We start from the raw sequence: 21,149 nt of genomic DNA on the forward strand, positions 1-21,149 counted from the left end.
GAATACTGACCCTGCAAACAGTATCAGCAACTGCTGATGTGCAAAGCCATAGCCTCTGTATTGCTTTAAGGATTCAAATTTGTTTTATTTTAATTTTTAAAGATCCAAGGTTTTCCTGTGTGTAGGTTGAGGTGCCCAGGAAGCTCAGACAACACACTGCCTCTAAGGCCATTCTCTGCAAGCGCTTTTCTGTCTGGCATGAGTGTTCCCCATCTTGAGGTGCACTAAGGAGGATAGGGCTCCATGCCAGCTGATGGGACTTGAGCCCTCAAGTAAAGGATGTCACAGTTGCCGTGACAGAATGCAGTTCGTAACTTCAGGGAGACTCCAGTAGTATTCCTCTAGGGACCCTTAACTGTCTGCAAGTCCAAACGCTGTCAAGGACAAAGGCTACCATCTGGTCAATGTTCTCTTTAAATATAGTTCTAACTAAATTTAGTGCAAATCTGCTGTGAAAATTTACAGCTTGTAGTATTTACCTGACAGTCATCCAGACCCTCTTGTCCAAATATACAGCTCCTTAAATTAGACACAAAATATGTCATGAGGCAGCAGCCTAAATTACATATTTACAGCACTGAAGCAGATAAGTACATATTTATGCAGCCAATCCTGACTTCTTATTTAAAGAACTGGAATGACTTGTTCAATATATTTTTAAAATCCTGCTGGGGTGTTTAACCAGTCCAAGACCTGGGAGCTCTCTGGGCCGGGGGCTGTCTCTGTATTGTCTGTTTTCAGCGGACTTCTGCACGATGAGACTGGAGTCCCTGGGCAGTGTTGTAATTGAGGGAACAAAAGTATACGATGATAAAGAGCAACTCCCTATAAAATGGCTGTGCCTAGAGATTTTTTCCTTCTTAACAAACATTACTGCCCTAAAATAGCTACTATGTTATTTATGTAACAATCCCATTATGGGTCATTGTTGAATAGAACTCGGGACCTTCAGTACTCAAAGCAAATGCCTCCATCACAGCAACTACAAAATTATTTCTGTTATATATTGTCAGGAGAGGGTTTTCTTCTGCACCAACTAGATGAGAAGTTACCTCACAGCTACATATAGAAAAATATAATTCTGCTCTATAGCAGCTCTCCAATATCCCTGTTATTTATGAAGTAATTTCCATACAAATAGCCTTTTCAGCTTGAATAGATTTTAAATCATAAGAAAACAAGACAAAGAAAGAACCAAAGGAATGTCTTCACTGTAGAAGTGTATAGCATGGATCAGATTCATGACATGCTACAGTATTTCTATTGAATTTAGCCTTAAGATGCGTGGCTCCGTGAAATGTGAATGTGGAACATAGATTAAGTAAGAGGTTTCACGAAGAATGTATCACGTTTTGGGAAAATTGCAATCTTTATTCAGATAAGTAAGCAGTGCCTAACCATGTAGTCTTACTGAAATCAGAGGAACCACACACATACATGATCCTACATGCCAGTTGTAACCTTAATGGGAACTGTAGTTCCTGCTCATGTGTAACAGTATTTTTATGAGGAAAACAGCACTGACTGGAAAAGAAGGACCAAATACAAACTCCTTTTGAGATCTAGTAAATTTTTTTCCTGAAGTGGTAGAAGGCCATATGACAGGAAAATTATCACCATAAATATATTAAAACTTAAATCTGCTTAGATTGTCCAAACCTGCAGAAGAGAGGAAAATATCGGTAGTATGATTTGAAGATGGTGCCCTTTAAGAGTGGATCATTCCAGCTCAGTTCAACAAATAGTACAAAAGGAAATAAAAAAGGAAGAGGCTAGTTGTTAATGTCCATTTGGTGTTTTCATCACTAGTATAAAAAATGCATGTTTAAATATACAGGCAACCTTTGTCAGATATGTGTGCGTAGAGTATCAGCTATCAAAGAAAGCTTTGCTGTATTCTTATGGGAGCGGGATCAGCCTGTATCCTAATCCTTATACATATTTAAAGGTACTAGTCAAAGAACTGAGTACAATGGCATGTGCAGATTTGGAGGACAGAACTTAGCAGGCCTTGTGTCTCCATAAGGTCATGCTTAAATTCAGACTAGTGAAGCTGTTTTTAACAACAAGTTGACAATTGGATAGCTCTTCTTAAGCATCTTCTAAGGCATATTTATAACTTTCCAAAGGAGGGCTCCTGACCATTAGAACAACCTCTTGTCAATACCCTGTTTCTCTTCTCCCTGAAACCCAGCCATTTTGTCTCTGCGACTACCCTCACCTCACAGTTAGCACACACAGTCCCAAATTACTGCAAGACTTGCCAGCCAGCATCACTGTTCCTTGTCTGAATCCCAACCCTGACTGAGTGTCTCAGTCCAAAGAACCCAGCTTCTTTTTTATGCAGCTCATCTGTGCTGACATCAGTCTCCTTCAAGGCAAGAAATAAGCTTACTTTGAGAGACGTGCATCAATTCTAACTTCTACCTTGTCTCTCTAATGTCACAGAAGTTCAAATCTGAGGCTGATTTCACACAACCGAGACTGTCTGGAATGTTTTCATAAAAGACAGTTGTATCAAAACATCTATTTACTGCATGAAAAATCAAAGAAATTGGTGAACTCTTGCTTTCCAGTCACAAGTGCCCACAAGGCCCTGAGATTAAAAGAACTGTCTGAAGTAAAGCTTAGATGTATCTATCAAATCGGAAAAATAATTTGCATTTAAAGCAAAAGCCTGCTTTGGCCTAATGATATTTAATGGTAATATCTAATTGAATAACTTTCAATTATTTTTATCATTAGGTAATGATAAAGCACAGAGAAGATAACCTCTGTTTTAGTGTTTTCACTTCGAGTGAATGAAAGTCCTTGTAGTTGCTGAAGATGTTAGGGGGCTGTGAAATGTATATACATGTATATATGTATATAAAATGTACATGTATATGTATATGTATGAAATATATATACAGAGCCAGTATTTATTACTGAAGGAGTCTTTATCCTACCAATGGTTTAACCAGGGGAATTGGGTGAAACATCATTGTTTCACCCACAGCAGGATCTGTGAACTACAGCTGTAGACATCCTTCATTTTTATCTGCCTTTTCTACTGCAGTGCAATTATGCCAAATGCAGTATAATATTGGAAAAATTCTGTGTATATGCTTACTTCTCCCTATTGGCAAAAGCTAGATATGCAGGATTCAGCTTTTGCTACTGGTTGTTCAGCTAGTGTTTGGTTCCACTTTCACCAAACACAGATCAAAAGATGGAGAAGTTCTTAGGCTTTCTGTCATAACATGAGTTAACGGGCTTGGAAACTTCAGTTACCAGAAAGTGATGCGTATTTAGTATTGCTCAAGTGAGAACAGCTAGTCAGTTAAACAACTCAAAGCAGATACTTTGCTGCTGAGTATTATTAATCACAACTGACATGTCTTGCAGAGTTGTGTTTTTTGTAAGAAGCTTTCTATGAAAATGCATTTCATTCAGTTTGCTGGCATTATTTAGTTCCTTTGGGCATCATATTTGTGTATTCTACTTGTAAATGGCTCAATAATTGAACAGATTAGACCAGGCCCCTGTGCTTGAGGAGCCCTGCCCAGTCTGCTTATAGATTTGGAGTGACTGTCTTCATACAGATTTCATACGTGGAACTTGTGCGTGCCAGTAATTCCCTGTGCATCAAGCTGATCATTTCTTCCCATATGTGAGCTTTACTTTTCAAAGCACTGTAGATGATAATCATAAATGTTTCATTTACTATAAATATTTAGTATTTATAAATGATTGATGACCAGATTTTTAAGCAAACTGATAGAGCTGTGTGAAATGAAGAATACTTTTCCATAACTGCCTAATCTCTCTTTCAGATATTATATGTTTTTTTTTTTTTTGCTGTTAAGATGCATGCCTGATTCATATTTGCTTTAATAATATTAGAACGTGGGTAACAAACAGAAAAATACACTACTTAGAGTTCTTTTGGCAATAAAATGAATCTGAATGAAATTCCTTGTGGATACAAGAATTTATGTATCTGCCAGATTTCACCCTGTTGTAAGGAATACCTTCTTTTTATGTTCCTTTAAAGATAAAAACATATTCAGTGCCAGTCGTTGGCTGTGATTAAGAGCTCACTTTCACCTATTTTTTTTTTAATTTGTTTTTAGCGTGCCTTTCATCTCCCTCAGTCTTGGAAGCAAAATAATGCTTTATCTAATTATCAGGGCTCTTCCAGCTCAAAGTGATTTCATTAACGCGCTGCTGCCTGATTTGTGTAACCAGCTGGGGGCCTGCTTACGTCTCTGGCAGATCTTTTGAGATATCTCACAAAGACCAGTAAATATACACTTTGCCAATAGATGCTACTGTTGCTATACCCAGATATGTCCATGTTACTAAGTTGAAAATCAGTTCAACTTGGCAAAAGCAAAGTTAAATTACAGTGACTGAAATGTAGTTCTGTGCAGAGATAGAACTCTGTACTGACCATGGCCAGAGGTTTAGCCATGCCAAGACTAAAGAATATGCTTTAAAGCTTTTGCCTAAAAATAATTATATTATTGCCAGTCTTGATCCAAATTGATGAAGAGATAAATATGCATTGAAGTAATTGGAGTAATTGCAGATTTGATTCATGTAAGCCTTTAACTTGCTGCAGATTTGCTGGTGAGCCTCGGACCCATAGCAGCTGAAACTTAAATATCGCCTCAGGACCAAATGTGATGTAAATGCAAAACCTGCACACCAGTGCAGTAAGAATTTGGTCTTCTGTCAGCACTTGGTGTATAGGTCATTCACAGGTTTTCTGATAATTAAATAATATATCAGGGTGGCCTATCCACCAACATAAAGGTCACCTACTGCTATTTTCTCATGGTTTACTGTTTGGTAATGCAGGGCCAATTAATGTAGTTCACTTTGCAGCTTATCTACCATTAAGTACCTTTGGTAAGTAAAACCAAGGACACATGAAGGTTTGCTTGCTTACTGCATTGGGAGAAACCTTCGTTCACCTTGTGCTTAGATAGCCAGCCCTTTCACATGCTTACTTTACTCTTAGATGTTTCAGACATATAGAATAACACAAATTTCTTTTCTCCTCCTATTTAAAGAAACACTAGCAAGCTGTATAAAAATGAAATAGCAGCTAAGGACAAAGTAATTAAGAGATTTTTATCCTTTTACGATCATTCCAACTCTGTATTTTTTTTTTTTTTTACTACAACTATTTACTGATTAGGGACTGAAAGATGAAATTTTTTTTGGTAATTTAACATTTTCTGTTGAAGAAACATTCGCAGCCAGCTGCAGTTTAGACTGTAACCCAGCAGCTTCTTTTAACTAGTCAGATGTTCACCTATATAACCTAATTCCCATTCCTTCCACATGGATCAGATCACTCTTAAGTATATGAGGAACAAGCTGTATTTAAGTAGCACTTGAGATCACCATAAGCAGTTTACAGAGATGCATCACTTTGTTGTATCTCTAGCCAGCTGGCCTAGGACTTGCAGGTATTTCTGAGCCCCTGCATAGTCCAGGATTGTACTAACATTATGGGGAAGATGTCCCTGGCTGGAAGAAAAGTCCTGAGTTATAGCTGGTTGTCGACAAGTAGCAAAAGCAGAAGAAGGTGGTTTTTCATAGGAAACAGTGTAGACACTGTTCATCACTCCAGCTTCCTTCTTGTGCCACTTTTTTGTTAGCTGCTCAAGAAGGCCATAGTTGGTGGGGGGTTCTGAAACAAGAAATGATTAAATATTATAAAAGATAGAATTAAACTGATGAGTATTTTTACTCCACATGTTCTTAGAGAGCATTTGTCCTAGTTTGACAATGAGTTAAGGACAAAACAGAGATTTTTTGCTCTCAGAGATTGTGTGCCTACCCTTTGGCTGGAAAATCACTGTTAGATATCAATAGGATATCAGTAATGATACAAATGTAAGCAGTCCTGATTCCTCATATTCTCTTTGGCATGTATGAAAAAAAATTAGTAGTCCTTTACACATCACTTAAATTCAGAGAAATAGTAATAACAATCAGTGACTGTTCCAGTTTACTGTGGAAAAAAAATCAACTTTAAGAAATCTGAAAAATTATGAGCTAAATTCTCCTCTCAGTTACACCTCACAACTCTCCTTGCTTTTGGCTGGGTTTGCATTATTGATTGCATAGAGGAGAGAAGTTATCCACTGTTATATAGATAACATTTCCACTTTTGCAAGCAGAAAAATAAGCTACTGAATAGGTAGGAAAGTAGTTAAAAGATCTGCAAAGATCTGGTTCAGAACAAATGTTAAAATTGAAGGTGGTTCATGGCTCTTAGCCTATACGTGGACCACTACACAGTGTTCCATTGCTTTGACTTAATAATACCGAAAGCTACCAAGAGTGGGGAAATCTGATTTCTCAGGAATCCAGGCCAACTTGTGTCCATTCCATCTGCGAAGGGGAGGCAGCAGAGTGTTATGACCATGTCTATTGTAGTTATCATCATACTCTGATACTAAATTTCGGCTGCGTGATTCCTCATGATGTGTGAAGAAATGCTGCTTTTGGAGGCCCTGAAATGAGATGCATATGAAACCATGCTATTTGTCTCTGTGCGTAGCATTCAGATACTTTAGCATGCTTTTAAGTTGGATTGTGCCATCAGTGATGCCACAACAATTTGTGAATACTTACATTACTTAATTATAATGTAATCCTCAAGGCATTTACCTTTAAAATAAGGTGAATTTCCAGTCAAGTTAAGCAACTATGTCTGTATGTCATGAGACATATTTATCTGATTTGAATGTATACATCATGCATATGCAGGTGCATTTAAGTCTGCAATTGAAAAGCTGATCATGTCGTGCTTCTAAAACATTTTTGTTCGTTACCATTGCGTATACTTTCTAACTGTCTGTCAGGAGGGAATGATCAGAATATTTGGGAATGCAGGTGCACCTCAAAGGAAGGGTTATTCAAGCAGATGATGCTTGTGGGAAGAATATTATTCTGAAAAATCTGGGACTCATTTACGTGCACTTCATGCCTGTGAATCAGAGGTGCACTAATGAAAATAATCCTCTTTTGCTAGCAAGCTCCTGGTAAGCCCACAGAATGTCCTGAGAACACCCATACACCCATCACCACCACCACCAGCCTCTGTAGTAACAAGATGATTTTCTTCATGCGCACTGATCGCCCTAAGAAGGAGATACTGGGAAGCAACCAGAGTACCATAGGGTATATGCTGTTTCTCTAACTCTGAAAGGGATCCTACCTTGATCTCCCATATGGCCTAACTCTGGATAGTCTAGACCAGCCGCTGAGGTGCAGTGCCTTCTTTTACGCACATGCTTATTTAAGAATACAAAATCGGATTTAAGTATTAGTCATAATTCATTGCTGTTTGGAGTGCTGGCTTACACAACCTTCCATATGAAATTTCTTTTACATACCTCAAGTCTCTTCATAAAGGTTCTCCTTGATGTTTGGTCTGGTTTGTGATCCAGGAAGTAAATGAAGTCTGTTCTATATGTGCTGTTGCTGGGTTTCTCACTAACTTTTATAAACTAGAAAGATATATGACACTCAGTATAGCTAAGACAATCTGATCATTTTAGAAGTATGTTCTAGTGCTTTCTTCATTTATGTATTTAAAAAGCACTTACTTGAAAATAAGACTGTGCTGCATACTTTTTCTCAAATGATAAAGTCAGCTAGTATAATCAGCCATTGTAAAATTCTGGATTGATTCTTTGTTATAAGTTGCCATACAGCCCTTGAAAAATCATTCGCGGTTTGGTATCATCCTTTCACTTGCAGTGTAAGCTGGTGCCTGAAAAGGTTAAATGGGCCCATTTTCCTCTCTTTGTCACTAGATCTACTGTCTGCCACAGCAGACAAATCCCTGCAATATAGTGTCTAGCATTTTGCCCCAACTCAGTTGAAAGAATGCTAAGAAATGGGATGTCTTCTGTGGAAGACCATTCCTCTACTTACTTTTTCAGTATAAATAAGAACCACTTTTCTGTTTCTTATTTAATCCTCATTTATAACTTAATGGAATACTTTAAGGATTTCTTTTTTCTACATGATGTTTACACCCTTAAGCTATCTTTATTTGCTGTGATCACATCATATCTCATAAATGTCAGGCAAAAAAGAAAAGATCTAAAGGAAGTAGTTTTAGCGGAGCCAGGAGGAATTGTCCTAATAGGGCCGCTATTGAAGCCAGCTGGCATGTTTTAATAAAAATGTGTAATGATAAAATTTTGCTCAGTTGTAAGGACGTACAGTCTATACAGCCAGTCTGCTAAAAAAAAGATTCTGTGAAATCAGCATCTGAATTATTAAAGATACAGTTAATGTGAGTAATCATTTATGGAAGGGCTAATGAAGCCTTGGTTGTGTAGTAGTGATACATACTCTTAAGCAACTGTTGTATAGCACTGTGAGGTGAATGCTATAAAAAATGCCCTAGCATTTTAATTGGCCAGTGTTACATCCAGTGTGAACCACACATTATACCGTATGCTTAGGCATTGCTTGTGTCCTGGCTTAGGGAGAAGAAGGTCGGGTCATAACAAAATGAATGAATGCAAGCCAGCTGAGATGCTCATCCTTCTTCCTTTCATTACTCTTCTGAGATGAGCCTCCACTCTGACTTAAAGTGCAGCAGTAAACTGTCTCCAGAGCATTGGTTCTGACCCACTCTATTCCTTTTCTCGTTTTTCTTTCCTGATCTTACCCTTTTCCTCTCTTCCAACCAGTTTCCAATCAGAACTTTAGTAGAGTATTTGGGTTCAATCTTCCACCAGTCCTGTCCATCTATTTGCGGTGCAGTCATACTTCTTTGTCTCACCAGGAATACCCTCCTTGTGAGTATAATCACAGTCCATCCAGTTCTAGAAGTGAAAGATAACTCAGTAGTTCAGCACTAAAAAAGGCAGAAAGGCTCCACCTCCACCAGTTGCATGATCAGAAACATAGGTGACTTCTGGAACCACTTTGGCTTAGAACCATTCGTGTTTGGTATCTCCACGGTGACTGTCAATTCATTAACCACATTCTAGGCGTATTTATTTGATGGTATTTCCTGTTGAGCAAAACAGTGGCTCCTAATTCACCACAGTCAGCTGGAGTTTTTTCTCTATTAGAGTTTGCAGTCAGAGCATAAAGTATGTTTCAAAACATTGTGATATAAGTGACATGTACATTTACACCAGCACACCGCACATACCTGCAGAATACGCACAATCTCTCTTCACAAACAGACAAAGACACATTTTATTTGAAACAAGGTGGGCAATTCAGGATGTCAGTTCAAAATAATGTTCTTATTTATTGACATAGCTAAAGATAAGGGCTTTCAGCCTGTTACAAAGCATGTATAAGAAAAGTTTGCATTATCAGTGCTCCAACTAACAACTGGAGTAAGATTCACAGAGCTTTGTTTATCATTGTTAATGGCTGCCCTAGATTGACTACCCCTCACTTGATACTAAATATCCTAAAAAAATATTTTCCTAGGTTGAGGCATTAATAGACTCCTGGAATGTAAGACGCCTAGTATAAGCCTTTTATGAAGTTAACGATGCTGTCCAGTCCCCTTTTCCCAGCTGGAAACGAAAAACCACCGTAATCATGTAGGCTTATGATTCCATGGAACCCATCCTCAATGTGGTACCAGGTGACTGGAACACCATTGTCCTCCAGTCTCTTCTTGTACAGCAAACCGTCATCTCTCAGCACATCATACTCGCACGTCAAGATGAAAGACTCGGGCTGCTGGTGAACAACAGCATCTTCAGCTAACAGCGGGCACAGGTTGGGCTCACAGAATCTTTTCACTGCCTCATAAACTTCAGCTATGCAATCCGTGGGCACAAGCGGCTTGACACCTCTGACCTTAAACTGTTCAGGAATGTTATCTGGACTCACCCACTTCCTATACTTCAACCTAATATCTGCAGGAATATGAGAGCCTTCCAAGACCTCTTCCACATGTGATGCATCCCCATTTAGATACTGCAAAGCAAAGAAAGCAGCGCGTTCTCGGAAGAGCAGAGGGACTCCCCGATTTTGCTGATAGGACGGTAGATTGAAGTCCAGTGCCTGAAGGCCTGGGTAGATCAAGATCTGAGCCCGTAGTTTTGGGAGGTCTGGTCTGCTTGCGAGGGTCTGGCTGACGGCAGCTGCCAGATTGCCCCCAGCGCTGTCCCCGCTGACAATTATACGGGCAGGATCCACCCCATAGTGCTCTATATTCTTCATAAAGTGGACGGTAGCATTAAGACAGTCTTCATATGCAGCAGGATATTTGTGCTCAGGAGCTAAACGGTACCTAGTACACAGAAGGAGACAGCAACAGAAAGAGAAGGAATGACAACAGTATTAATTAGAAAATAGCATCTTACAGTGACTTGCAGCTCTATTCTTTTGGTTTTTTTCCCTCCAGCTGAGAATACTTATTATCTTGTAAGTAGGCATTTCCCAGTTATTCATCACAGATAATCTCTAGTTTGCATGTTCAATCACAAGGACTCAGTACAGTAAAATTGTCATCTGATTAAGAAACTGAATGAGCCTTTGTAATCGATTTCGGTTTTTTTGTAATGAAAACTGCCTGTGTCTTCTTGACTAAATAATTTAATCATTTTGCTCCTCTGCTTCTCATGCAAAATAGGAGTAAAACTGCCTGTTTTCTCTTTTCTGCCATAAATACAAGGTTTTGGAGCATCTTATTATGTGTTCTTATGATCAGCGCAAGGAACCATGTTCTACTTTAGTTTTCTTTAGCTTTCGTATATTTTCTTACTGCACCAAATATTGTCATTCAGGTCTTTTCTGATTGTATCAGCGAATGAACACTTAAGCTGTATTTGGTTTTTTATGGGCTTTATCTGCAAGAAAGAACATCTCCAAAACCAGTGCATGGTTCTCCAAAACCAGTGCATGTCTACTCTGGTGGCATCACACCAACAATCTCCAAACAAAAGAATTGGATAGCATTCACTTACTCAACAGATACAACTACCGATTCACTTTCTCTGGATATGTAGCGGCATACTTTTTCATAGGTATCTGGAAAAGAAATGTTTTCATTATTTCTTTGCTACAGCACTAATTTTTCAGGCAGTGAAGAAGTGTTAATTTCCAGAAGTCTATGTATGTGTCCTCAGACCTTCTCCCAAATCACAGCCTGAAAACATCCACTTATTTAAATTTTATGAAAAGATGAAAATGTTCTTTTATGTTACTGTAATTCCTCCAGCAAATATCTTACCAAGACTTCCAAATACCCAGCCTCCTCCATGAAAGAAGATGATACCTCTCCTTCGCCCATCAAATGGAGCTTTAGGCTGATAAACTCTAACAGGTACTTTCTTAAACTGCAGATCCTGGATAAAGAGCTTTGGATCCAGTGCTAGTCTCCTTCCCCTTCGCATATATCGGCCAAAAGTGATTTGACTGCAAATTCCAGTCTTCTCCAAGATCTTCCCCTGTTTAAAATAAGAGAAGTGAAGGCTTCTTTAAAAGATTTGTTTTAGCTAAGGTATAAAAACTTTGCACCGTACATACACCGTACTTGAGCTTATGAAGGGAAGAAAATGATGGTAATACTGTAAAACATTAGTACAATACAATAAAATACCATAGTAATGGCACAGGAGAAGTCAGACTAACCACCCTGAAGACTGTTCTTAGAAAAGCACAATGGCTGTGCAGGCATCTCCTAAACACAGTCTGAATGGCTTCCTGTATGCTAAATACTGATAGGAGACTTCATTCTAGCAGGTTGTTTAGTCCTTGCTTTTTTCTTGCTTTCCCTTCATAAACTCATGAAAACAGTAAGGAAAAGTAACCATGCAGGAAAGTGAAAGATCCCAGGATAGATACAGAAAACTGTATTTGTTCTCAGGCTGCCTGCATTAGTTGTGACAAAGAGGAGAGACTTCTACCATATATCATGTTAGCAATCACTCGAGTCTTACAGACCATCTTCTGAAGAAAGATTGAAAAATCTAGGCTGGACATATAGCAATTTAACCCCTGGTGTCTGATAAAAACAAATAATTCTTCTCTAGCCCCTTAGCTAGGGAAATTTTCCCAAGCTCTCACTTCCTACAGACATTAAAAGAAACTATTTTATTATTCAAATCCAGTGTCATTTTAATATCACATTAGAAATTTTATATAGACCATCTAAATTGGCGGTATTGGATTATAAATTTTAATTGTCAGCATCGTCCTGCACACCATTTTGCTCATACTTGTTTCGTTTGTAGCTGATAACAACAGTGAAATGGTGTATATAGAAACATCCTCAGAAACTTTCGTAGTTCTTTATTGCATAAGCCAATACTCCAGAATCAGCAGACCACAAAACTCAGTGGATTTGCAGATCTTTAGTGCTGAGTCCTGTTCTGCAAGTTAGTTGCTGCTTTTTATTTGCACAATAACTGTAGATTTACTGAGGAAGATCAGGAAGCTTCCTTTCCCAGTGCTCTTGTAATGATCTTACAAATCTGAATATAAATCTGATGTAATAAGTGAAGAAACAAGAAGGAGGTGGCAACCAGTTGAAATAATGGGCTCACGCGAATAAACTATTGCAGTTCATCTGTGTTCAGTTACTAAACAAGACCCTAATCTTAAATGCCTAATGAGAACCTGTCTTTATCCATTCCCTTATGGGCCTCTAAGTACGATTAACGTGACCTGGTAGGTTTGAGAGTAAATTTAGAGAGGATGCAAATAGTGTAAGAAACAGCATGCAGGAAAACAGGGCCTGTTTGTGCAGCAAAGGGGATGTTGTGGCTAGAGCGGAGGAGAAGAAAGTAAAACATTTTTTAAATTAAAATTTAACAGCAAGCGACAGTAGCAGGAGGAGTTAGGAGTGCGCTTACGCAGCTTGTGCAACGCTGTAAAAGCGAGGCAGGGATTAAGTAAAGCCTCCCTAACCAGATTTTCGTTCCGTAAATGTCAGCGGGTGGCCGGAGCAGTTGAAGGGCTGCAGCTTTCCCTGTGCAAGGTGACTGAGCCTAGAGCTGAGGGCAGTTAACAAACAAAAATGCATCAGCTTAACTCCGGCGCGGAGATTCCAGTGAACCCTGCCACCTGCTCGCCCCCGGGAACTAGCCCTAACGTGCCGCTTTTCCGCGTGGAACGGGTGGTGCCCGAGGCGGGCGCGGCGCCTTCCCCGCCTCCCTCCCCGGCGGCGGCGGCGGCGAGCGCGGACGGCGCCCCCGAGCCGCCCCCGGGCTTCCCCGCTCCGGGGGCCGCCGCCGCCCGCCCCGACTCACCACGGCGGCGGTGCCGAGCAGCACCGCCAGGACGAGCCGCAGCTTGGCCGGCTGGTTCACGCCGCGCGGGATCTCGTAGCTGGGGAGGTCGAGCAGCAGCGCGCCCAGCGCCGCCGCCGCCGCCAGCGCCGCCAGCAGCAGCAGCGGCAGCAGCAGCGCGGGCAGCAGCAGCGCCATGGCCCGGCCCCGGCGGGGCTCCCGGCGCCGGCCGCGGCCCCGGCGCCGGCGGGGCTGCCCCGGCCGGCCGGGCCGGCGTCGTAAAGGGCCGTTTGTGACCGCTCGGCACAGCCGCGGCCGGGGTCATGGCGCGGGCCGCCGGGGGAGGCTCGGCGCCGCGCCGGTAATCCGCGCTCCGGGGGCAGCGCCGCGCCGCTCCCGGGCCGGCCGCGGCGGCGGCGCTGCCCCCCCGGCGCCGCCTCCGCCCGCGCCGCGCCGCGCCGGGGCCGCTGCCGGGGCCGCTGCCGGGGCCGCTGCCGGGGCGGACAGCCCGGCCGCTGCCTCTTAGGCGGGCCGCTCGGTGTTGCACGCGTGGATTCTCTCCGCGGGCGAGCGGTCCTCAGCACAGGCGCACCCGACAGCCCTGTCATTGCCTCGCAGCCTCAGCTGCTGTTAAAAAACATCACCCCAGTGCACCCCAGGGGAACCTAGCGAGGACACAGCGTTTCTGGGGTTTTGCCTTTTTGCTTGTTTTAATTGCCGGTTTCCTCAGTGTTAAGATCTTTGCGTTCACTGTTCTTTCCCTTCCTTTCTTCGGCAGAGTGCAATGAAGCAAAGTCAAAGGATATACTACATGGTCCTTTAAGGAAAATGCAAAAATGGGAAAAACAGCACAAGTTCTGAAACAATTATTGGGGAACCATTCTCGGAAACAACATGAGAATGTTTCCGTTCGTTTTCTAACTCTAAACTAAATTTTCTAATATTACATAGATTAAAAGAGCAGTTCACTGATCCTTACTGCCTTTCTAAAACCTGGCGTAAAGTGTTCCCTCTCAAGTACCTGTGGCCCTAAAGCTCAATGGGCATGGTGGAGACATCCCAGAATAAGATAGGAGCCAAATAGAGCCAAATCATGGCAACCCTTGCTTGTCTCCGGCCAGCTGTCCCATGTTAACTCAGGCCCTGTACTGGTACTCTTTATGCACATGTGGTTCTTCCGTATTTGCAGTGTGTATTGAATTTCCTCATTGAGGTCTTGATCTCTTATTTTTCTGTAGCTTTCTCTAACTCTGCCCTCCATCTCGCTATGTGCATAACTGATCTAAATAAAAATCACAGCATACTTTGGAGCTTATCAGATGGACATAAACAAAGATCCTAACTATAATTCCACATGAGTTAGTTAATCTGAATTAGTCCATACACAACAGCTCTACAGAAGTAAATCAGCCTTTAATTAAATGTAAGGAAATAGATTCAGATTTGAAGGAAGGAGGCTTGAAGCAAAGCGCATGGAAAATATTAAAAATGTAAAGATTAAACATGGACATTTAGAAGAGAAAAAGCTAAATATCATACGTGCTTTACAAAAATAAATGTATTGACTTTGTTTTATTGCTAGCGTATTTAAATGTAGGAACAGGTTCTTCAGCATGTCCTTATGTTTGATAAACACAGGAACACATTTATAGCATTTCAAAGGGTCTCTGTTGTCATTTACACAAAGCTCGTAACAGAATAGCTTTATCAGCGACAGCTGCAGTTTTGACTTAAAATTTTCAAGTCTAAAATATCAGTTACATAGCCCATAGTAATCTTATGCAAGTTAGCGAGTGGGAATCTTAGATATGGATGCTACACATAATATTTAGCACAGGCACTGCATTATAGTGTTGTAATATGAGTATCTTTCTCCTGAGTATCTAAACACACTTAGCTTTCTTAGAAGAATAAAACTGTAGTTCAGAATTGAATATAGTAAGTCAGACAAGATGTTGATTTAAAGTAATGTTCTTTAATATTTATTGAGAGAGTAGCAAGTGCGTGGTGCAAACAAGTCATTGAAACAGACTGCGCACAGAATACTTGAGACATCACTAAAAGAAACTTTCCCAGCATTCTTTAAACATTTTCAGTGGTCATACTGTCATGATTGCTTATTAAAATAAATTGGCCTATCTCAACCTCTTCTCTGAAATTTAAGAGCACGAAACAAAACCACAGAAAATTGGCAATGCTTATATACTTATGGCTGAAAGAAAATTGTTTTTATAAGCTTTTTAGAAAATTCACAATATTATCAAGACCCCTTTTTCCAGCTGAAAATGACAACCAGTCACTATTAAATGAGTTTATGATTCCATGGAACCCATCCTCCAGGTGGTACCAGGTCACTGGAACACCATTGTCCTCCAGTCTCTTCTTGTACAGCAAACCGTCATCTCTCAGCACGTCGTACTCGCACGTCAAGATGAAAGTCTCAGGCAGCTGCTGAACAACAGCATCTTCAGCTAACAGTGGACACAGATTGGGCTCACAGAATCTTTTCACTGCCTCATAAACTTCGGTTGCACATTCAAGTAACACATGTGGTTTGTAGCCTCTGCCCTTAAATTTTTCAGGAATATAATCTGGACTCACCCATTTCCTATGATTTAATATAATATCTGAAGGAATATGAGAACCCTCCAAGACCTCCTCTAGGTTTGATGCATCTCCATTTAGGTACTGTAACACATAGAAAGCAGCGCGTTCTCGGAAGAGCAGAGGGACTCCCCGATTTTGCTGATAGGACGGTAGATTGAAGTCCAGTGCCTGAAGGCCTGGGTAGATCAAGATCTGAGCCCGTAGTTTTGGGAGGTCTGGTCTGCTTGCGAGGGTCTGGCTGACGGCAGCTGCCAGATTGCCCCCAGCGCTGTCCCCGCTGACAATTATACGGGCAGGATCCACCCCATAGTGCTCTATATTCTTCATAAAGTGGACGGTAGCATTAAGACAGTCTTCATATGCAGCAGGATATTTGTGCTCAGGAGCTAAACGGTACCTAATACACAGAAAGAGACAACAACAGCAAGAGCAAGAAATGTTATTAACTGTAAATGTATTGATGTATATACTGAAAGTTTAGCCCCAGTTCTTCCTGCAACCAGCAATATACTGATTACCTCAGAATCCTCCCTTTCTCCTCAGATTATCATAAATCAACTGTGTCTATTAGGAACAGTGGTGAAGATTAACTTGTTGGAATCATCATCTATTCAGGACATTGATTAGAGCTTGAAAGAGACAGGAGTAGTGAGCTTGTAACTCTGCCAGCTTTTAAGCACAGTCATTCAGTCAGTTCATGCCTTAGCTTTCTATATGTCAGTTATGAATGATAATACTTACTTTTTATGTCTTTGTTATAGTACTACTATATACTCATCATGCAAACAGCTGTGTCAGTATGTTGGTAATGATACTAGTTTGTCATTCTTGTAGTACTCTTGTAGAGTTTACTTGAATGAGGATTAAGTAGTAGAATATATGACTTGCTACCTGTTTAGTGTCCATTTTGAGTTTTGAATTGAAAGCATGAGCTTTATTTTCCACTTAAATGTAAGCATTATGCGCTGTGTAGTCAATAGTTAAAACTGAGTCTAGGTCAGTCTTCAGTGGCTCCAAACGAGCAGAGTGAATTTATCAAATCACGTGCTTGACAAGTCCCACAGAAACACTTTACTGAGAATAGTTTTTGCTATGGTCAAGGAAATTTAAGTTGATATCCACAATATAGGAAATAATCTCTAAAAAACAGCATGAAGAAGGACTCACCCAACAGATACAACCACTGATTCACTTTCTCTGGCAATAGAGCGGCATAGCTTTTCATGGGTCTCTGGAAGAAACATTTTCATTGTTTTTTTTTTCCTTTTTTTTTTGCCTGAGTACTGATGATACCCATTCCGTAAGAAAAGGAATTGTAAGAAAAGAATGTTATCTCCTTTTTCCTACCCCCTTCTGACATTGCTCTGCAGATCTTAGTACCTCTTCTACTTCCTTTTTCATTATTTGCTTAATGTATATTTTTCCTGATATCTGACTGTCATTGTCCTAAAGAGAAATTAGATAATGGACAGCAAATGCTTTTTTTCTAATGAGTTAAAAGATGAGTTAGAAGAGTGCACCTATCATTATAGTCAAACTTCTTACTGCTGGAGATCAAGCCACTATCAACTTCACCAGTTATGAAGTAGATGTTTCTTCTGCTAAATTATAATATTTTTCTCTTAAATATCTTACCAAGACTTCCAAATATCCATCCTCCTCCATGGAAGAACATAACTCCTCTCCTTTGGCTGGCGGATGGAGCCGTAGGCTGATAAATCCTCACAGGCACCTTTTCAAACCGCAGGTCCTTGATGAAGAGGTGTTGGTCTGCTCCCAGAGTCTTCCTACCTTGCATATAGCGAACAAAGCTAACCTGACTGCAGATGCCAATGTTTTCCAAAATCTGTCCCTGTTCAAATGCAAAAAGAATAGGAAATGCACCCAGGAGATTCTGTATTTTTCAAAGTAAAAGAGCTGCAAGGGCAGTACATATAGGATGTCTAAGTTATGTCATTTAGGAGAATCATAAAATATTTGCATAGTCATACAGATGTAATACCACTGAATAAATAGCATCATGACAAGTCACAGGAACCTAGGAACCACAGTGCTGGCTGAAGACCTTAATGCCAGAAGAAAGCAGCATTAACAAAGATTGGTTAAGTATATTCCTTTGCTTTCTCAGCAGGTCCTTCTCTTTACTGATTATAGAGAAAGAGTTTGGTTTTCATTGATTATTCTGTCCCCTGAGAAAATGTGAAAGCGTGGAGAAAGATAAGAGTTCTGGTGGTGATTTTCATGGTGTGCACACTTGCTCAAAATAGAGTTGACTAAGATGAGCATATATTTGATACTTGCCTTTTGATTCATCTCAGAAACCTTAATTGATGTTTGCAGTGCACTCATGGGAAGATCCTGAGTTAATAGGCCTAAGCTTCTCTTCCTTCTGTATGCCGTGGTGATGTTCATGCTAGGCATCAGAGTGTGGAATGAATACAAAGGAGAGCTACAGCTCCAACCTAATTTTGCGGAAAAAGCTTACCCTATTTTGAAATACATGATTTACTCATTCGGAACGAGTGCTACTGTCCTCACAGAGATTTGGATCAAGCTCTTAATACTCAGTATTTTGTTATGAATATTTCTCACAATAAATAGACTGCTATGTTTGTATGGATTGTCAATACAGTGTTATCACTCAGTATATTTACCAATGAAAAGCCTTTTACTGATCAGTCTCTCCAACTATCCACAGATATTCTCTGATTTTGAGGCTGAATTCTAGTGTATTTTCTAGTTTCCAAACAGAAATGGAACAGCTACAGGCAATATTCCCACTTTATCTTTTAATTTGTTTATTTCATTCTTTGTTTTCTATATTGCAGCATACAAATCTGATTTTTTGAATTAATGGGCAGTGATAAAAAGGCAAACTGGATTTTCCAGCTGCTTAGGTGAAGTAATCACTTTCTAATTACAATGTACGTGCAGCCAAAGTATGAGAATATATATGCTAAAGTTCTTTAGTGTGATCCATTACAATCTAGAATAATCCTGACTGAGAAATATATATGTATATGTGTATACACACACATATATATTTCATTTTAAACAGTTTGTCCCTAGTGGAGGAGTTGAAACCATTAGTGGAAGAGCTAGACATCTTGTGAGCTGATTAGCTGCCTGCTCTTTTACAGGCCGGTTTGCCTGAAGAAGGCGGACTCCCCAGAACTCTTTATTCCCCTCAAGCACCCCTCCTATTCCGCTTGGCTGCAGCAGGAGGTACAAACGTGGTCAAAGGAAATGAAATCCTTTAGCTCTTCTTGGGCAGTGTTACCTAATTTTATCACATGTCATCACAAAAAGATTCTCCCTTTCCTAAAACATTTTTAAAATTTTGAATTTCCTTTTTTATCCTTAAAATAAATACATAACTTCTCACCTCCACCCCTCAAACCAAAGTAAACCTTGAAAGCATGGCTCAAAGACATCTGATATATTCTGAACTCATAATGGAAACAAAAACAATCCAGTGTGTATATATATTATTAATCCAATTATTGCTAGGTTAACACAATTCATTTTAGAAGCTTAGTTCAAACTTTCAAGCCCTTGTGTTAGGCAATGCTGACATACTACCTGATACAAGAGAGCTAGGCAGGATCCAACTGTAATAATGCAGTGTAAAAATATGGCAAGAGTTTGTTTAACAAATCAAAGCTTCTTAAATACAACATGCAGCATAATAGCAATATCCTGCTTTCCTCTCTGAAAATAAATTCAAGATTCAAGCATTGCATTAGGTTTAAAATTTACAGGTTCACCTATCTTCCCCCAGTAATCATGCCAGGTTAACTTACCACCACAGCTGTACTTATTAAAATAATATGAATGATTCGGAGCTTTACAGGTTGATTCACTCCAGGAGGAATTTCTGAGTTGGAGAAATCAAAATTAATTACCCCTATGACCAAAAATATAAATGCAGCGACGAAGACTGCCGGGAATAACACCAACAATATGTAAGCAAGTGCCATTTTGCTGAGCAGTGGACAAAGTGGTCTGAAATGTCTTTGATTTGACTTTCCTCGATATCTTTTGACTTGTTACTTCCTGATTCTTAAATGCCTTTGTTCGTCATAAGGTTGCTCTAGCAAAAAAGTTTCTCCTCCCTTTTTACAAATAATAGTGTAGTATGTATCTTTTGCTCCTTTATTTCACAAAAGATAAATTGTTCAAAGTTTTGAACTTTGCTGCAAGATCTTGCCAGTAACATTTCAAAATTTTTGCAAGAAACTAGTCCTCAACTAAGAGAAAAAAGTTATTAATAGACTGCATTTAATATTAATTAGAGGTGGAAAAATGACACAGGCCTTTGTGTGCCTTGAGTTTGTGACATTATAAAACACTCTTCTATGGTTACGCAGAGACAGGAGCCTGTATACGATAAATATCACTCCAAAGGACTAAATAGAATGTCACCAATTTTTTTTTTTTTTTGAAAGATGCACTTACAAAAATACGTCATTACTTTAGAATCTCATTTTTTTATTTTTGTGGGTTCTCTTAAAAACGTTTTAATTACCAATGGCAAATAAATGAAGAAATGTAATCAATGCATGTTAGAATTCAGACATTAATGTCCAATTTCAAAGACATTACTGTTAAAATTTCTGATTTTTATGTTTTAAGTAGGTAAATTGCACATTTATCATAGACATAGAGAATAATTCCCTAATACTTTAAAATCAACTGGGTGCATTTTAAATAATCCAAAACTAAGAGTCAGTTTTGGTTTCAACTGAAATAAGCTATGGAATGAGAAGTACAGAATACAGGAGAAATTCAGAAATTCTTGGTAGCAGTCACTTTAATTAGTTGATACCATAACATACATTCAGATGCATTGCATTCTACTTTTCTCATCAGGTTTCTTCTCTTCTAAGAGTTTTTTCCCATCATGTGTGAGAGTTTACATTTAGCAGATGAATAAATTGCAGGCCTAGAGTGGTTGTTTGGTAGGAGGCCACTCTGCTAAAACAGTAAACATAGATTCTTTGCTACATATTTTTTTGATTCTCCTAGTCCCTGAAAGTCTGAGTACAACAATTTCTTCGGTTCCTAAGAGGAAAGAGTATTTTTTACCTTGATATTAGAATCCCCCAGGAATATTCAGAAGAGAATACAGGAATATAGGAATTTCACAGTTCCGTCCTTCCTGCTCTAATTGGGCATCTGTTCTGCTGTCACACCGAACAAAATTACGTACATCATTTGTCCAGAAAGATAACCCCAAAGTTGTGGGCGTTATCTCTGTGGCTCAGAGGGGAAGGATCTTAACTTTTCCATTACAAATGACTGCAGCTGTTA

General features: G+C 39.8%; 4 protein-coding genes across 4 annotated transcripts in view; 1 reads left to right on the forward strand and 3 right to left on the reverse strand.

The window, feature by feature from the left end:
* The window catches only part of DHRS3 (dehydrogenase/reductase 3), a 107,740-nt gene that overhangs the window by 14,862 nt on the left and 71,729 nt on the right, over nucleotides 1–21,149 (forward strand). The gene's annotated exons all lie outside the window — the stretch shown is intronic.
* CFAP107 (cilia and flagella associated protein 107) lies at nucleotides 5,421–9,182 on the reverse strand. The gene is made up of 5 exons (XM_062593718.1): nucleotides 9,166–9,182; nucleotides 8,693–8,849; nucleotides 7,401–7,514; nucleotides 6,338–6,515; nucleotides 5,421–5,686 (listed from the first exon to the last, which is right to left on the reverse strand). The coding sequence occupies exons 1-5, from the start codon at nucleotides 9,180–9,182 to the stop codon at nucleotides 5,421–5,423; spliced, it is 732 nt and encodes a 243-aa protein (XP_062449702.1).
* LOC134150127 (arylacetamide deacetylase-like 4) lies at nucleotides 9,261–14,490 on the reverse strand. The gene is made up of 5 exons (XM_062593719.1): nucleotides 14,348–14,490; nucleotides 13,251–13,416; nucleotides 11,231–11,447; nucleotides 10,965–11,028; nucleotides 9,261–10,288 (listed from the first exon to the last, which is right to left on the reverse strand). Exons 1-5 carry the CDS (start codon nucleotides 14,488–14,490, stop codon nucleotides 9,511–9,513), a joined length of 1,368 nt encoding a protein of 455 aa, XP_062449703.1. The 3' UTR covers nucleotides 9,261–9,510.
* On the reverse strand, nucleotides 15,229–19,816 carry LOC134150033 (arylacetamide deacetylase-like 4). Its single transcript, XM_062593508.1, has 4 exons — nucleotides 19,640–19,816; nucleotides 17,472–17,688; nucleotides 17,004–17,067; nucleotides 15,229–16,233 (listed from the first exon to the last, which is right to left on the reverse strand). The coding sequence occupies exons 1-4, from the start codon at nucleotides 19,814–19,816 to the stop codon at nucleotides 15,459–15,461; spliced, it is 1,233 nt and encodes a 410-aa protein (XP_062449492.1). The 3' UTR covers nucleotides 15,229–15,458.

This window comes from Rhea pennata, chromosome 22 (assembly GCF_028389875.1).
Source record: "Rhea pennata isolate bPtePen1 chromosome 22, bPtePen1.pri, whole genome shotgun sequence".
NCBI lineage: Eukaryota > Metazoa > Chordata > Aves > Rheiformes > Rheidae > Rhea > Rhea pennata.

Bases quoted from the DNA above. Each gene is read 5' to 3' on its own strand.
- CFAP107 (XM_062593718.1), bottom strand. The intron at 6,516-7,400 runs GTATGTAAAAGA...ATCTCATTTCAG, and splicing joins CCTTTATGAAGAGACTTGAG to GGCCTCCAAAAGCAGCATTT. The intron at 5,687-6,337 runs GTAGCTTTCGGT...TTCTTGTTTCAG, and splicing joins ATCAGATTTCCCCACTCTTG to AACCCCCCACCAACTATGGC.
- LOC134150127 (XM_062593719.1), bottom strand. From the start codon at position 14,490: ATGGAGGGCAGAGTTAGAGAAAGCTACAGAAAAATAAGAGATCAAGAC. The intron at 13,417-14,347 runs GCCGGAGACAAG...CATGGCGCTGCT, and splicing joins GAGTTAACATGGGACAGCTG to GCTGCCCGCGCTGCTGCTGC. The intron at 10,289-10,964 runs GTAAGTGAATGC...TCTGTGTACTAG, and splicing joins TCGGTAGTTGTATCTGTTGA to GTACCGTTTAGCTCCTGAGC.
- LOC134150033 (XM_062593508.1), bottom strand. From the start codon at position 19,816: ATGGCACTTGCTTACATATTGTTGGTGTTATTCCCGGCAGTCTTCGTC. The intron at 17,068-17,471 runs GTAAGATATTTA...TGTTTCTTCCAG, and splicing joins ATGGATATTTGGAAGTCTTG to AGACCCATGAAAAGCTATGC. The intron at 16,234-17,003 runs GTGAGTCCTTCT...TCTGTGTATTAG, and splicing joins TCAGTGGTTGTATCTGTTGG to GTACCGTTTAGCTCCTGAGC.